At 42.1% G+C, this 15,450-nt stretch overlaps 1 protein-coding gene across 1 annotated transcript in view; it reads left to right on the top strand.

Moving 5' to 3' along the window:
• shank1 (SH3 and multiple ankyrin repeat domains 1) overlaps positions 1-15,450 on the top strand; it is a 74,319-nt gene that overhangs the window by 45,655 nt on the left and 13,214 nt on the right. The window contains 2 exon segments of the mRNA XM_051388765.1: positions 2,382-2,495; positions 3,537-3,612. Of these exon segments, the coding sequence (XP_051244725.1) occupies positions 2,382-2,495; positions 3,537-3,612 (190 nt within the window).

Genomic DNA, 15,450 nt, shown 5'->3' with positions numbered 1-15,450 from the left:
TAGCACCATTTAGCTAACTGATGAAGTATTTTGGACACGAAGCAAGATGCTGCATCACAAGAACATTTCATTTATCTTCCTGACATTGACTACTTCAACACTGGCAAATATCCTGTGGCAATAACACCACAGCGAATACTATCATCCAGCACAAACACAGCAGCCCAGTCAAACCATCAGTTTATTTAGGTGTTCTGGCAAAACTGTTACCAAACAAATGCCTGCACAGGGCATAGAGACACATGAGCATCCTGTTGATGTTTATTTTAGAGCCACCTGACTATTGTAGGTTTTAAGTTTACGTTATATGGGGACATAGCTGATGACAGATTTAACCATTCGGGTCATGTTTAGGGTGTAAGAAAATATCCAAAAATATTGTTTTTCGTAATATTTTGTTTTGTGATATTGTATTCATTCTTAAAAACACTGTATTGATTTCTGTGTTTAAACCCCCAACCGTTAGATAGCAGTGTTGTAAACGGAGACTGAGGACTGTGTGTTAAAGGGACTGTGATACAAATGCAGATCTCAACTGTCTTTATATAAAAAACTTTATACACTTTTCCCAAAATTAGATTTTTTTAAAATCGCAATGTATCACCTTACTTACACTTCTGCAATATATCGCAATATATTGAATCATAACCCTGAATCATGATACATATCATATCACCAGAAGTGTGCCGCAGGGATGACGTATTTTTGTAGGCCAATCCAGAAGTTAGCGCCCCTGGTTCCTTCAGAAGAAAGCAAATGAGATTCTTACATTTGGTTTTTATTATTGCAGTACTTAAACTACATGGAAAACAAAGGTTTATGATAGCCTACTCAGCAAGATAATCTTAATGAACCACCATTCTTGAAGCGTAAATGTGATTACCAGAGGTAAAAAGCAAACATTAGGCTATAAACAAACATCTTTAGTGTCACCGTGTATTGATTGAGTTGTAAAGAGCATTTGTACACACAACGAGGCTGTGAAGGCCGACTAGTTAGTAGATAAGTCTCTGTGTTCGGCGTGCTGATGTTTAATGTCGCGACAACTTCTGTAGTCTCTAAATTCACAAGTGGAGTTACAGAAATATTCGCAGGAGAAAACGTGTAGAATTTCTTACGCTTGTGTTAACCACACACCTTATTTCAGGCATCTAACCAAAAACCCATTCAAAACACCCACTTCAATGTGAGGGAACCAGAAAATGAAAATGTTTTATTTTCAGTTAAGCCTGGAGATGTTGAGAATTACCGCCAACACTACAAGTGGATGGACTTCTTGGCCTCCAGAGTTTTGGGGAATTTTGGAAAATAAGATTAATATCAGTCTCTTATCTGTAACCATAAACTCCTCATAAAAACCACCAGTTGTTTATACACTTCTTGTACAGATAAAACGATATAGACACAGGTATATTGTGCTAATTAGTGGGCTTTATAGGTGCTGGTAGATCGATTTTGTTATCTTTGAACTCAGCCAGGCTAGCTGTTTCCACCTGCTTTCAGTCAGTCGTTGTGCTAAGCTAAGCTAACAAGCTGCTGGTGGTAACTAAACATATTTAACAAACATATATGAGAGTGGCGTCAGTCTTCTCACCTCATTACCAGCAAGAAAATGAATATGTGTATATGAATGCCAAACAGTAAATTGACTGTATACAGTCAACCTTTAAGTGATCAAATAGTATTGGAGTAAAAGTTATTGAATAGTGTTGAAATAAAGTATTTTATTGTGAAGGATTAAAATGTTCTAAGTGCTCAAATTACTTTATCAAAACATGTTTCAATCACACTGTATCAACACAACATGAATAACTTGTGTTAATTTAACTCAATTGTTTAAGTTGCTGCCAAAGCAAAACATCTGTGCACAACCAATGTCCACTATTGAATTAAGTTAATCCAACATGTTCCTTTTTTCAGTGTAGCGCTGATAAACAACACCAAGACATACTTAATACTTAGAGGAGATGCATGTTAACACCAGGTGTAAAAGGTATCTATCGGTTTCAGAAACAGATCAGCACCCGGGCGAGTTCCAAGTGTCTTCAGATGAGTTTGTAAAATGGCCATGTCCTAACATGAGTGTAAGGTCTCTATATATGTTTGTATTCAATGTCTGCAGGTATGAATATGTGTGTGTTTGTGAGTGAGTCTAAGGTGTTGCCAGGTATGTATGTCTTGGTGAGTATGTAGGAGGTTTGCATGTCCGTGTGTGCGTCTACATGATTTCCTTTCTGTCTGTGTAATGTTGTTGTGTTTTTGTGTGTGTTCATTTCTCATTGGTGTCTCTGTGTGTGTGGTGTGTGTGTGTGTGTGTGTGTGTCGGTGCGTGTTGTGTTGCCTTTTCCTGACATGCCGCTCTTTCCTGCCCTCCCCTCTAGTGTTGAGTGTTGGCGAGGGCGGGTACTGGGAGGGGACGGTCAGGGGTCGCACAGGCTGGTTCCCCTCCGACTGTGTTGAGGAAGTGATGCTTCGAAGCCAAGACAACCGATCAGGTGATCACCACCAGTCACGCACACTCACAGACAAACACACACACAGCAGGCTCATCCTGAAAAACACCCAGCATCACTTCAAAAAAACACACCACACAGCGAGTTTCACATTTACCCTCCTATTAATTTTCAACTAATTTAGTCCTGATGATGAATTAAGATGCTAGTTTTGGTATTATTTGATCCTGTGGATTGAAGACAACAAGCTACTAAGATATCTTGTTCTCTGGAAACCTCATGGTGACAACAAACTTGCCAAGAAATAGTCCAGCACACAACCCCCCAGGGAATTACAACGTGTCCTTTTTACACTTTTCACACACTTTGTACTAAACAAACAAGGTGTAACTTGTTAATTAGCGAGCTTTAGATGGTGCTGCAAGGCTGATTCCTTTAATCCTTTATCATTGGATGCTAAGCTAAGCTAACCGGCTGCTGGATTACAGTACAGACATGAGATTAATATCTTCTCATCTAACTCAAACTATTGTTTTAAAGTATATATTAGTTATTTAACAAATTGTGCGTTATAATGCCTTAGGTGTGCAAAAACAAAGAATCATTTTCATTTTTTATTGATTATTTTAGCAATCAAATACCTTTCACAACTTCCCCAAAGTGACCTACAGTCAAAAAACTAAATATGTTATAATTTATAATGTCATAAATGAAAGAACATCTTCACATTTGAGAAGCTGATATTTGGAATATTTGTTTGCCAAATGTCTCAAAAAGCCATTAATTGGTTAATAATTAATAAATGATTATTACTGCTTGATTTGTTAATTGATTTTCTGACAGTCAATCAACTGGCTAAATGGTTAAGCCCCTAATATGCAGTAAATTTAGGTTGCAGGACTGCTGTCAGTTGATTTAGATCAGTTAGTGTTGTAACAGAGAAAAACCACCTGTAAAATACAGATTCTCCTGTCATGATTATATATTATTCTAGTTCTACTAATACATTAACTGAACAGTGCCTGCTGTATAATAAGCAAATAGATTTAATGTAGGTGCTGATGCTGGGATTTTGTGTTTCAGAGAGCCGTGGAGAACGAGCCAAAAGGCTTTTCCGCCATTACACTGTGGGATCCTATGACAGCTTTGACGCTCCCAGGTAAGCGATGCCTTCACTGCTGACTGCTTCTTTAGATAAAACTGCCAGTTTTATTCAAATAAGCATTGGCCTGCACATATTCTTTAAGCAGCAGGGGCTCACAGGGTTAGAGGTAAGGTTAATTTAGGGTAAGGTCACACCAGAGTGGTAATTCAGCTACCAGATGGGTATTTGAGCTGAACACAAGAGCACTTTGGGGCACTCGGGCTGACAAAAGAGGCATTTGGATGCTTTAGTGCCTGTTGGGTGTGACATGAGGACTAGAATGAAGCATGAAAGTATCCCATTAGGAAACCGACACATCCTGGTTAACTAAAGGTTAAGAGAAGGGCAGTTTGACAGTCAGATCAGAGTCGGTAAGGACTACCGCTTTTTCCAACCATCCGCCACAGGACAGCTCCACTGAGGCAGGAACGGGTTCAGGGTCTCAGTAAAGAGCACGGTGTAACTTGTCCATCTTCCCAGTGGGTACTGCAAATCAAACTGTCAACCTTTTCATTATGACCCCTCTGCTCCAGTGTTTAGACACACAGCACATGTTGAGAGGGGATTTGTTTGTACTGTAGCATACTGTATACATCTATTCAGATAAGATGATTCATGTAGTGATTCATACGTTCCAGTGGTGCTTTGATTTGTGTGATGTGATGTGTTGTGAGTGATTCATGCGGTAGGATGACGATGTGTGAGGGTTCACTGCCTCAGGTCTAGAAGCTGATCCGCCTGCTTTCACACCGGAGTCATCCTCAAGGCACAGGTTTACCAGCCGTGTTTTGACTTGCTGGTTTTGCTGAATTTAACCCGGGCCGACAGGCAGATTCTTGTCATATCAGGAATTTAGAGTAAGTTCCTTCCTTTGTGTGTCTGCCTTTTGGCTCTGAGGGGCAAAGCCGCGTTGCCAGGCTGCAGTTTTTAGGTGGGCTGAACTTGCTGGTGATTGTGAAGGTGCTTTCAGACCAGTCTGATGACTAAGTCTGAAATTTCTTTGTGTTGACGGATGTTATGCAATCACCCGGTCATCATTACTGCCCTTGATGTCCAAACTATCTGAACTAATGCATATGTAATACTGCGTCATGGGACCAACCACAAATAACCTTAAAACAGCAGCTGAGATCTTTGACTTTTAATAGAAGGTCATTATGCTTCTTGCGCTGATACAGTCAGTCATCCACCCGCTGTGACTTATCAGCGTGGGAATATTCCCAGAAAAGTGTTCCTATTCAGCTTTTTGAGCATAGACCCACGACTGAAACGTGGCTGGATCTTCTGTGGAGGTGATCTGTTGACACATGAGTGGGGGAACCCTCCTGTATTTGGCTTCCTCATTAACTCCGCCTAATATAATGTCATCCCCTTTAATGCCTTGCATCTGCATCATAGCGAGCACGGCACTGCTTTGAGGCAAACTCATTTCAGTGTCCGTGACTTGGACTGAGCAAAGAGAGAATTATTTACATAGAAATAAAGCCATTATCAATCACATGTATTATTTACAAGAAATCCCGCCTTCTGCCGCTCTCTTCCCCTCTTTTTGAATTCTCTCACTCATCATCATCCTTTATCATTCATCAACTTTCTCTTTCAGGCCTGCTTTTCTTTTTCTCGTCATGGTTTCCTTTCCCTCTATCTCCCTCTGTAACTGAGTTTCTCTCTTGCACATGCACACAGTATCATTTATTATTAACGTGCTTTTCATCAAGACTGACATTTCATGCAAGCGATACACTCAGCCATGCAAACTCACTCACATATGTTTGACGCTAACACACACATCATGTTTAATTAAAGCTGTATACTGCAGCATAGGCAGAGCCTGAGACTATTTGTTTGGCCAGGCAGGGAGGCAGGCATGGCTGACTCAGAGCCGCCCTCACATGGGCCTACTTCCACAGCCTTTATCACTACATGTAATATCTCACCTATCCCTCCTTTCATCCCTCTATATTTGGCAACATCTTCTGACCATCTCTGCATCCCTCCCTCGCTTTCTATTCATCACTGTATTGCTAACCCCCCTGTACTTTTTAATTTTCTTTCTATCACCCTCTCTCCCCTGTGGTGTCTCCATCTGGAGGTCAGACAGTGAAGGGCACGCTAAAGGGAGAGGGGGGTTTGAGAGGGGTCTGAAGAGCTTGAATAAAGGAAGAAAGGAATTCTTTGTTTACAAATGGGAGACATGTGCATCCTTTTTTTTTTGTGCAAGCAACATGGGGCCAAAGCTGGTTAGAAAAAAGCATGAAGAAGGATGCCCTCTACAGTGTTTCAACTTCCTTCCTTCTGTCTGTGAAGACCAAAGCAAGGGCAATATGAATATTCCAATAGCATGAGATTATTTTTAATTAGGGATGGCAATGTCGGTCAGTTGTTCAGTCCACCACTTTGGTCCAAACTGAAATGACTGAAAAACTACTGGATGGATTGCCATTGCAAAATTTTGCACAGACATGTATGGTTCCCAGGTTTATCCTAATGAGGCTGATGATTCCCTTCTGCATTCACATGGATTCAGGCAGAAGGTAACCAGCACCGACACCAGCATTATATAAATATATAGATTACCCTTGTGTTCTCCTTGTGTTTTGGAGCTACGTAACATCCAGTTTTAAATTCCTTTTGCATTATACTGCAAAAGGCTAAAATACAGCAATGTCGTTTTTTGCTCATCCACTAACATGACATCTGGTTTACTATCTACAGTTTGCCTGAATGCAGCATTATAGCTACTGCATGTCTCTTGTGTTGTTAAATTGTTTGTGCCCAATGTGTCGGCCCATGCCTAATAGACAGAGTCATCTCATCTGCCACTCTCTGATCTTCACCTTCTGTCCCACCCCCTGCCTGTTATTGACAGCTGGATATATTTTGTTGCCTGGCTTTTACAGCACAGGACAAGCCGTGACATTGCTTTAACTTGATAACAAGGCATGATAACCGAAACCCGGCAGTCAGCGGGATTAACTGCTTTAACTTGATAAAGTGGTGTGGCGATTACATTAACAAGAATAAGGAGTGAGGGATATGATGGCTAGGGAACCGGCAATAACAAATGACAAACAAATGGAGAGCTTTTATGTACGTCTGCCATGCCCCTCCACCTCAGATGTATTTTTAATCACCCTGCCTCCTACTTTACATTGTTCCTCCCTTCTGCTCCTCCTCCTCCCACCAACACACTTTTTTCCTCCTTGGATGGTTGTATTGATATATTTTATTTACCATGGTATAAAGATCTTCCACTGCTAAATTCCAGTCAGTCAGGGTGAGAAATGCTTGAATATTTGGGTGCCATCGAAGCTAATCCAGTGGAAAATATGTTCAACAAATCTGTTTCAATTGAAAGAATGTCTTCTTGTGATAATATGGCTTATTACTCTTAGCATTTATATATTTCATAAAACTGACAACCTTTTATGAAAGAAGGTCATCAGCCAATTGTCTGTGGTGGCCAAGAGAGCTCAGCACACTGCAGCCTAAGAAAACAAAATGCTGCAAGTTTTACACAGTTTCACTCAGCTTTATTAAGTAATTAAGTAATTTCCCCACAGGATTATTAAAGTATATCTGATTACAGCAGGTCATTTGCAGATTGACAGTATATAGTTATTGGACAGAGCTTCCCGGTCTGTGAAGTGTCTTAAACCTGCATTCTTTTTAACGGCCAGAAGGGGGAAGCTCAGTGGGCTGCAAAAAAACAAATCTGGTAGTATTGAGTCTTATGAGAAAATTACGCTACTTCTAACTCCATCAATACAGTTTCCTAATGAGTTTATGGTCTTAATCACTAGTTTCACGTCTTCCATATGGCATGATGTTCATTTCATAAATTACACCTTATGAACAGACTCATTCTCAGTGAGTCCATACAGCACAACAACTACTCAGACCAAACTAAAGTAGGCAGTGCTGATCAAATATGAATCAAGATTCTGTTTCTGCGTTGCCTATTTCTCCCTTAAAATCTTTTCAGAAACATATTTTAGTGTACTGTTTATCTATAACATGAGAACATGTGTAGTACACAAACGGATGGGTGACGTCACGATAGGCTCTTTGGAACTTTGGAATACAAAATAGTGCATAAAATGATTTTGTATATATTATTTTATGTTTAATTATCAGTGTCTCCTTGTCCACATGACCTATGTACATAACAAAAGGTTTAAAAGTTTAAACCTTGGATAGCAATACGGTCTGCCATTACCATTGCTGACATTCTCTGCCAGCCTCACTTAATTTTACCGCCATGCTCTCATCCACTAACACGATGCTTGAATGCAGCAATAGTTAGAGTTTGGCGTCTAGGCTCCGACCTTATCGCTCCCTGCAGATATGTTTGCATAGAGATATTGGGGAGGGATGAGCAAATATCTTTAACCCCCTAACCGGAGCCTGCAGGTGGATACTGGGGTGGTCGGTGGGGGCTGAAAGAACACGCAGCAGTACTGAAACAGGGCGGTAATGACGTTGACAGACAGAGGGAGAGATGGGAATTTTCACAGCTTGAATAGACCGCCAAATTGGGAGGGTGTGTTTGGTAGATGATTACGGAGAGGCATGTGTATGGCAGTGGCAGATTGAGTTGACTGCCTGAACTAGCTTGTGGGTGTACATCAATTTCTGTAATACTGTGGGAAAATGAGCAAATGATTCTTATTAAAGTTTTAATATTCTGATTGCATTATCTTATGGGAGATATTGCTAAACATCTGGTAGCATTGACTGTTTACCAATTACTAATTGTTTATCAGTTTTTGGTGACCACTGGAAAGTTCTGTTTTATTGTAACTGTCATAATTGTGTGTGCACAGCTTCTCTATTTGTTTGTGATTTCCTATTTGCATCATGTTGCTTTATGCTGCTTATGTGATGTCAAATTGGTTTTGTGTTTTTTTTTTAAGTTGTAGTGCATTGAGTTCTCTCTGCCACCATAATTGCTCCAGTCGCAAGGCTGAAAAGCAAAATGCGTTTACAGTAAATTAATTTGAATGTTTATTGGAGTGAGAACTAACCTCATCTATTAGTTTGCATAACCCTCTGTGATGAACAACATATAGAATGTATCACTGACTCTTCTGATTAACATTACAGCACATATAATAAATTATTAAACTAATTATATGTACTGTATGTATATGTAACTAATTCATATACACATTATAGTATTACACCCATTATTTAACAGCATTTGGTTGTAGAGAAAGATTTAAAGTAGCTCACGAAACACTTGTAACACTTCTATAAACTGATTGTTCATCAGCTCTCTGTGTAACTGTCACAGATGCACTGAGTAACTGTACACAATCTGTACATGCCGCTGCTCCTGCCAGCCCACATGAGACCATTTCTGAGCCAACAGTGGGTCAAATAAGGACGAGTGAGTTTGGAGGAGAGAGGCAGAATACTCTGCTAAACACTGCTCTGGTGGTTTGTTGTGTCTTGTAGGACACATGCATTGCCTCTTGCTTGTGTGATATAAAAGTTGTTTGATATGATTTTTCATACTTTTCCAGCATGTATGACTTCACTTTATTTGACTTTTTGGCTGAAATTCACGACAAGAGACAGAATCAAAGAGTGTGTGTTCAGGCTTAGCCATCGTATGATAATGCACAGATGCACACACACGTAGTAATAGAGGACACATGAGGCAGACATGCAGATACACATAAATACACACCTTCTGTTGCTCTCCTGTTCCCTACCCCATCCCTCCCCCCTCTCTCCCCCACCCCCCACCCTCTCTCTCTCTCTCTCTCTCTCTCTCTCTCTCTCTCTCTCTCTCCCTCCTTCTTTCATGCCCTCTCTTTCTCTCTCTCTCTCTCTCTCTCTCTCTCTCTCTCTCTCCCATAACACATGCATGCACACACAAACACACATACTGTACACAGGATCACAGCGGTATACCCTGACATGCAGGGAGAGAAACAAAAAGGCAGAGATGTTAGAGGAGAGGGGACAAGTGCTGTGATCGCCCTCGAATGCAGGAGGGAGGCAAGAGAGGGAGAGGGAGAGACGGAGAGAGGGAAGGAAGGCGGGAGGGAGGGCAAGTCGACGGAGGACAGCTTCGACATACGTGGAAGGAGGCTCTGACTAAGAGATGATGTGAGTGCCTATTTGAGAGAATCTGTACCCCTCTCTCTCTCCCTCTCTCTCCTTCTCCTCCTCCTCTTCCTCCTTCCGCCACTCACCCGCCAGCTGTTTCTCTGTCCTCTCTCCTCTTCCTGTCTGCGTCGATGTGTCTCCTCCCCCCCACCCTCTCTTTCCCTTGCTTTACCCTCTCATTCATGCTTTGTTTACAGCAAATGTGAGGAGATAATATGTGTGTGTGTGTGTGTGTGTGTGTGTGGATGTGAGAGGTTGGAAAGAAAGCAAGAAAAAAAAAAGTGGGTGGGTGAGGTTAGTTAAGTGTAATTTAAAGGCACGTGGGGTCAATAACAGCAGTGGAGGGACAGCAGCAGAGGACCCAGAAGCATCTGCACAAAGTCAGATTTATTCTTACAGAGCAATTCAGCTTCTGTAAGCCTTTTTTCTTTCTAATATTCCATAATAATAATTTGACTTGTCTTTTCTCATCATGTCACAGGAGGATGATGATACCTGTTCAGTCATTTAAACTTCAAGACCCTCCTATCATTCCCTTTGAATTAATTATTTCAGATAGGACTGTATAGACTTATCTCCGTCGCATCCATTTTTATGAATGGGAAATCATGACAGTGACAGATAGGCAGAGTGGATACTATACATATAAACCATAGGAAGTGAAGGAGTGAGGAGAAATGGATGAAGAGGAAGAGGAGGATGGAGAGTGTATGTGTGTGGTTGTGTATGAGTTGATCACATGAATGCATACATGTTTGGACTGCATGTGTGTGTGTGTGTGTGTGTGTGTGTGTGTGTGTGTGTGTGTGTTTGTGCATGAAACCCCCTGCAAACAAACCCACCTCTCAGTCTCTCTCTCAAATTACCTCATTTCTCCCTCTCCTTTTTTTAAGCCACCTTATTCCCCCCTCCCTCTGCCCCTGCTCCTCTTCTCTCTCCCTCTCTCTCTCTCTCTCTCTCTCTCTCTCTCTCTCTCTCTCTCTCTGTGTCGCAGTCACAATGAACCATCTCCATCTCCCTCTCTCTCTCTCCCATTCCTCCTCTCTCTCTGTCTTAAGTATGAAGGGGCTGGGAGAGCTCGGCCCTCTCCCTTTCCCTTCTTCCATCTCTCTCTCCTCCTCTTCCTCCTCTCCTCCTCCTCCTATCTCGCGGCTTGCGCTCGCTGCTGTCTCGCTGGAAGACGAGAAGGAGAAGGAGCAGGAGAAGGAGGAGGAGGAGAGGGAGGGGAGGAAATGGCGATGGGGGCATGCGGCGAGGAGGATCTCTCCCTCTCCCTCTCCCTCTCTTCTTCCTGGCCGTCGCTCGGCCCTGTGAATAGGAGCGTCTGGTTCATTTACAGGTACCTGCCATGGTTTTTTATACCCCCCTACCCTCCCTCCCTCTCTCTCTCCCTCTCTCTCTCTCTCTCTCTCTCTCTCTCTTCCTCTCTCCCTCCAGTTGCCGGGGGAGATGGGGGGGGGGGGTGGATGCATGCATGTGGACATCATGGATGGCAGGGCAGGATCGATTAGATAGATTGACAGATGTTGCAATGCATGCTTGCAGGCAGATGTGTTTGATTATGTGTGTCTCAATGTGAATGTGAGTGTGTGTGTGTGTGTGATGTATGTGTGTAAAGACGGACGAGAGCTGCTGCTGCACAGCCCGGTGTATGAGCAGTGCAGCCGTTCTGTGTTTCGCTGTACAAACATGTGTGCGTGTGTGTGTCGTTTTCTTTCTCTCTGCTTTGAATCGCTCTCTGAACAAACGTCCTCTAGCAATGCTGCACCGGCACAAGTGATGCTTGCTGCTTTTTTTTTTTTTTTTTTACTGATGTGCAGATTGATTGCGTGTTTGTGTGCATGCATCCCTGTGTTTGTGTGTGTGTTTGTGGGCTGCTGTCCATCAAAAACACAAAGGTATGACAGGGATATTTCTCTTCCTCTGCTTGCTGGTTGAATGTATGTGTTCTTGTGTCCTGCGTGACGTGTGGCGTGTTTCTGTATGTTTACCAGTGCGTGTGTGTGTGTGTGACAGAGAGAGAGAGAGAGAGAGAGAGAGAGAGTGAGAGTGAGGGAGGGAGACTGCCGACAAATTGGAAACAGCGCATGGTGAGGGAGTTTTAACGATGCAGCATGCATGACAAGTTCCAGCTTCTTTCTGACACCTCTATGGAAGCCTGCTTGGCCAAAACTGTTTAATGCTTCGGCTTCTTGCGTATGCACTATGAGACACACTGTGCGCTGTGCTGGATTGTCCCTTGCATCTAAGATACTGGTGACAACACTAGGTCACTAATACTGAGTGGCACTATTACTAGTCCCAGTTCCGTGGCTGGATCCTCTGAAGGATGTAGTACACAAAGGTGGACCTGAGTGGCTGAACCTGCTCTTACCTCTAAATTAGATGGTAGAGCCTCACAAAGAGCAAAACTAATGGTGTGTTCAAGTGTCAGCTTGTAAAGAAAACAAGTTTTAAAGTCATTAGAAAATTGCTCTCAAACACCCAAAAAAGTGTAAACACGAGTGGGACGAGTTTAATGATACCCAGAGTTGCATTACAAGTTTAACAAGTCCATTATGGACACCCACATAATAGTGTTAACATTTAAGATCTGTTTTGTCTGTAATGTGATTAACAATATGACCAGGCTGCAAGGAAGAAGTCAAGTCAAGTCAGGTCAAATTTTATTTATATAGCTTAAAATCACAAATTAAAATTTGCCTCAGGGTGCTTTACAATCTGTCCTCAGACCCTTTATTTCAGTAAGGAAAGAAGCCTCCCAAAAAAAAAACATTTTAACAGGTAAAAACTTCAGGAAGAGCAACAGAAGACAGACATGTAATATGAAGAAGACAAGAAAATCAAAGTATATACATATTCTGATGACAAAATATCTGTATATATGTGGCATGTGGATTATAAAATGCAAAGAATGTGTGTCCAGGAGAACAACCTCAGGTGTCTCCAGGTGGGACCAGAGCCATGCGACCTTCTCTGGACCTGGAAGAAGACAGACCGCACAAAGAAAGAAAGAGAGAGAGCGCTAGAAAGAGAGAGGAAGTGAAACTTAGGCAAATGCAGAAAGTTTAGAGAACAAAAAAATGAAGTATATGCCTGACTTCCATGATTTACACCTACGCCTTCTAAATATGACCCGGTCATGTGATACTGCCTTAATACTCTGTTAAACAACTGACCAGCGCACAGTGGATTTGGGGACAATGGGTGCTTCTAAGGATGCACTGGCTGTGAACAAATGTATGCTGCATTTCTCAGCAGCACTTGGAGGAGCATTCAGTCTAGAAATTCAGAGTTCCGAGGATCCAGCCACTGAACTGGGACACAGCTAATGACACTTAAAGTTGATGACATCCTGGCGGACAGCAAAGCCTGAGTTAGTCGTAGGCGCTGCTGGATGGGATTCAAGGGATTATTGCTATGTATGCCGCCCTGACTGGACACACAAACACACACTGACACCGTGATGTAGGAGAAGTAGTGCAAAATAAACATGACAGTTATGATCTGACACGTCCTCCAATGACCAACTCTTGACACTTTGTAGAACAGTTGCCATAATTATTTATTCACACTTGGCTTTGTGAGTGTCACTTCGTTCTCAGTGATTGTCGGTTGTGTGAAAGGGTACTGCATGTATGCAGTGGTCCTCGACGTTTTGATCAGGCATGCCCTGCATTTTCTTCCGTGTTGGCATCGCCTCTCATTATATTTTGTCATTCTGATGAGTTTCGGGGCACTTAAAAGGCACCATTTGTTTAAAATAAAAAACGTCAAGACCATTACTTCAGACTCTATCATTAGCCCTAGAGATGGATGTAATAGAGTTGTTTTTGAGCCATTTAATCATGCAGTCCCTCAAATAAAGGTTGCATAAATCTAGGAGACTTCTTATTGCAGTAGTTATCCATTATATTTAGACTCGGCAGAACTACTGTCCATGAAACATAACAACATCAGCTGTTGGTGAAGTTTCCTTATATGTTTGTTGTCTGCACACGCTGAATATCCATGGAGTGACTTGTTGCTTGTGTTGCCTGCAGGCACGGGGCAGGCTTACAGCTACAGGGGAATGTGATGTGTGTTTGCATTACTTTGTACTTAAATCCCAACAGTAATCTACTTTGACTATTCAGTCCTTCCTTAAGATTTTGCGTGAATGTGTTTGCATGTACAGTATGTGCTCATTTATTCACATGGTCCCCCTTGGTTTGAGATCTGGGCTGGGCAGCAGAGATGAACAGAAGAGGACAAGAATAACAAAGAGACAGAGCCTTGGCTGGCAGAGACCGAGAGCCTCTCACAGCCTGTGGAGAGCATCATGCACTCAATAGACTGAATGAAAAAGATCATTAGGGGGAAATGTGATTAGAAGAAAAATGAGTAGAAGTTTGGAGAACAAGGGAAGAACGCCAGTAAAGAGAGGGGTATGGAGTAGTCAGGGCCATCAGGATGGGAAACATGTAAAAAGAAGAAAAGCCAGAGAGAAGAGAAAGAGAGAGGGATGAACAGATGGAGTGGGCTGAGACTATTTTGGTGCACGATGGGATTATCAGCATGTGGTTACAGTATGTTACAGCTGACACGGTATATATACCTCTCTGACTCACTGACTGACTGAATGGCTTTTTGGATGGTCTTTCCATTCATAACAAGACAAGAGTCCGCTAGAGGCCAGCAGCACTTACACCAAAGTGGTTTAAACTGAAGTGGCCGGGCATCCACGTGTGTGACATGTCTGAGCTCTCACGCTAGTAGGACATGATAATCCTCTCCTTACAAGCACATACAACACAACTAAGAAAAAGCTCAGTTAGACAAGTGCATTTTGGTAACATCAAGCAGGGTTCCAGTTAGACGCAGGCCCCCTCTTAAAGCCTACGAGGTCGAGTTCTAAGCTGCTTAGATCGCCTACACAAATATAAATGTTTACACTTTTGTCAATATGGACATTGCTACATATCATTAGATGAGCATTAGATCATGGAAACCATGAGCATCAAACAAAAAAGGTTTTAATTACTCTATATAGAGTTAGTAGTAGTTTAGTTCGGAAGTTCCCAACCAAGAGGTTCACTTCCTTTCAAAGGGTCACAAGATAAATGGATTTATTTCTCTAATTTTTCTCTAACTTTTCTCTAATCTTTGCTTTTTTGTGTATTGTTGGATACATTTACCTATTTTGGCCTTAAACTTAAATTAAATTTATGTGAGTTTAGAGGGGAATGTTTCTCTTTGGTGGGAATGCCAACAACTCACAGAGGTCTCAACTAGACATTCCGTGTTGGGATTTTCGTATTGTGTGTGTGTGTGTGTGTGTGTGTGTGTGTGTGTGTGTGTGTGTGTGTGTGTGTGTGTGTGTGTGTGTAAAGCTTAATCTGAGTCTGAAATTCAGTTGAGTGGAGCTATGAATTATAAATTGCATAAAAGTACAAGTAGCTCATAATGGTACTGTATTGTAAATATCTGTAGCTCCATTCAACCACTGGTTGCATATTTCCCATCTGTTTGTGCCCCGGGACGGAACAGCAAGTATACCGGCTCCACATGTGAGCATGCAGTGCCTGTTCTCTGCTGTTAGTGTGACTACCAGCATACCATTACATGTCTTGGCTCTGGTGTGGACCTACCAAAGCAAGTTTCCCTGCGTCCAGTTCTAGCTGTTGCTGAGGCAACAAGCAGCGCCATCATACTGTATATAGCATCTCTTCTTCACTGAGGTTCTGGTAGAAA

The sequence above is a fragment of the Dicentrarchus labrax genome, unplaced genomic scaffold, assembly GCF_905237075.1.
Source record: "Dicentrarchus labrax unplaced genomic scaffold, dlabrax2021, whole genome shotgun sequence".
Lineage (NCBI taxonomy): Eukaryota > Metazoa > Chordata > Actinopteri > Moronidae > Dicentrarchus > Dicentrarchus labrax.
This window is presented reverse-complemented; position numbering and strand designations above follow the sequence as displayed.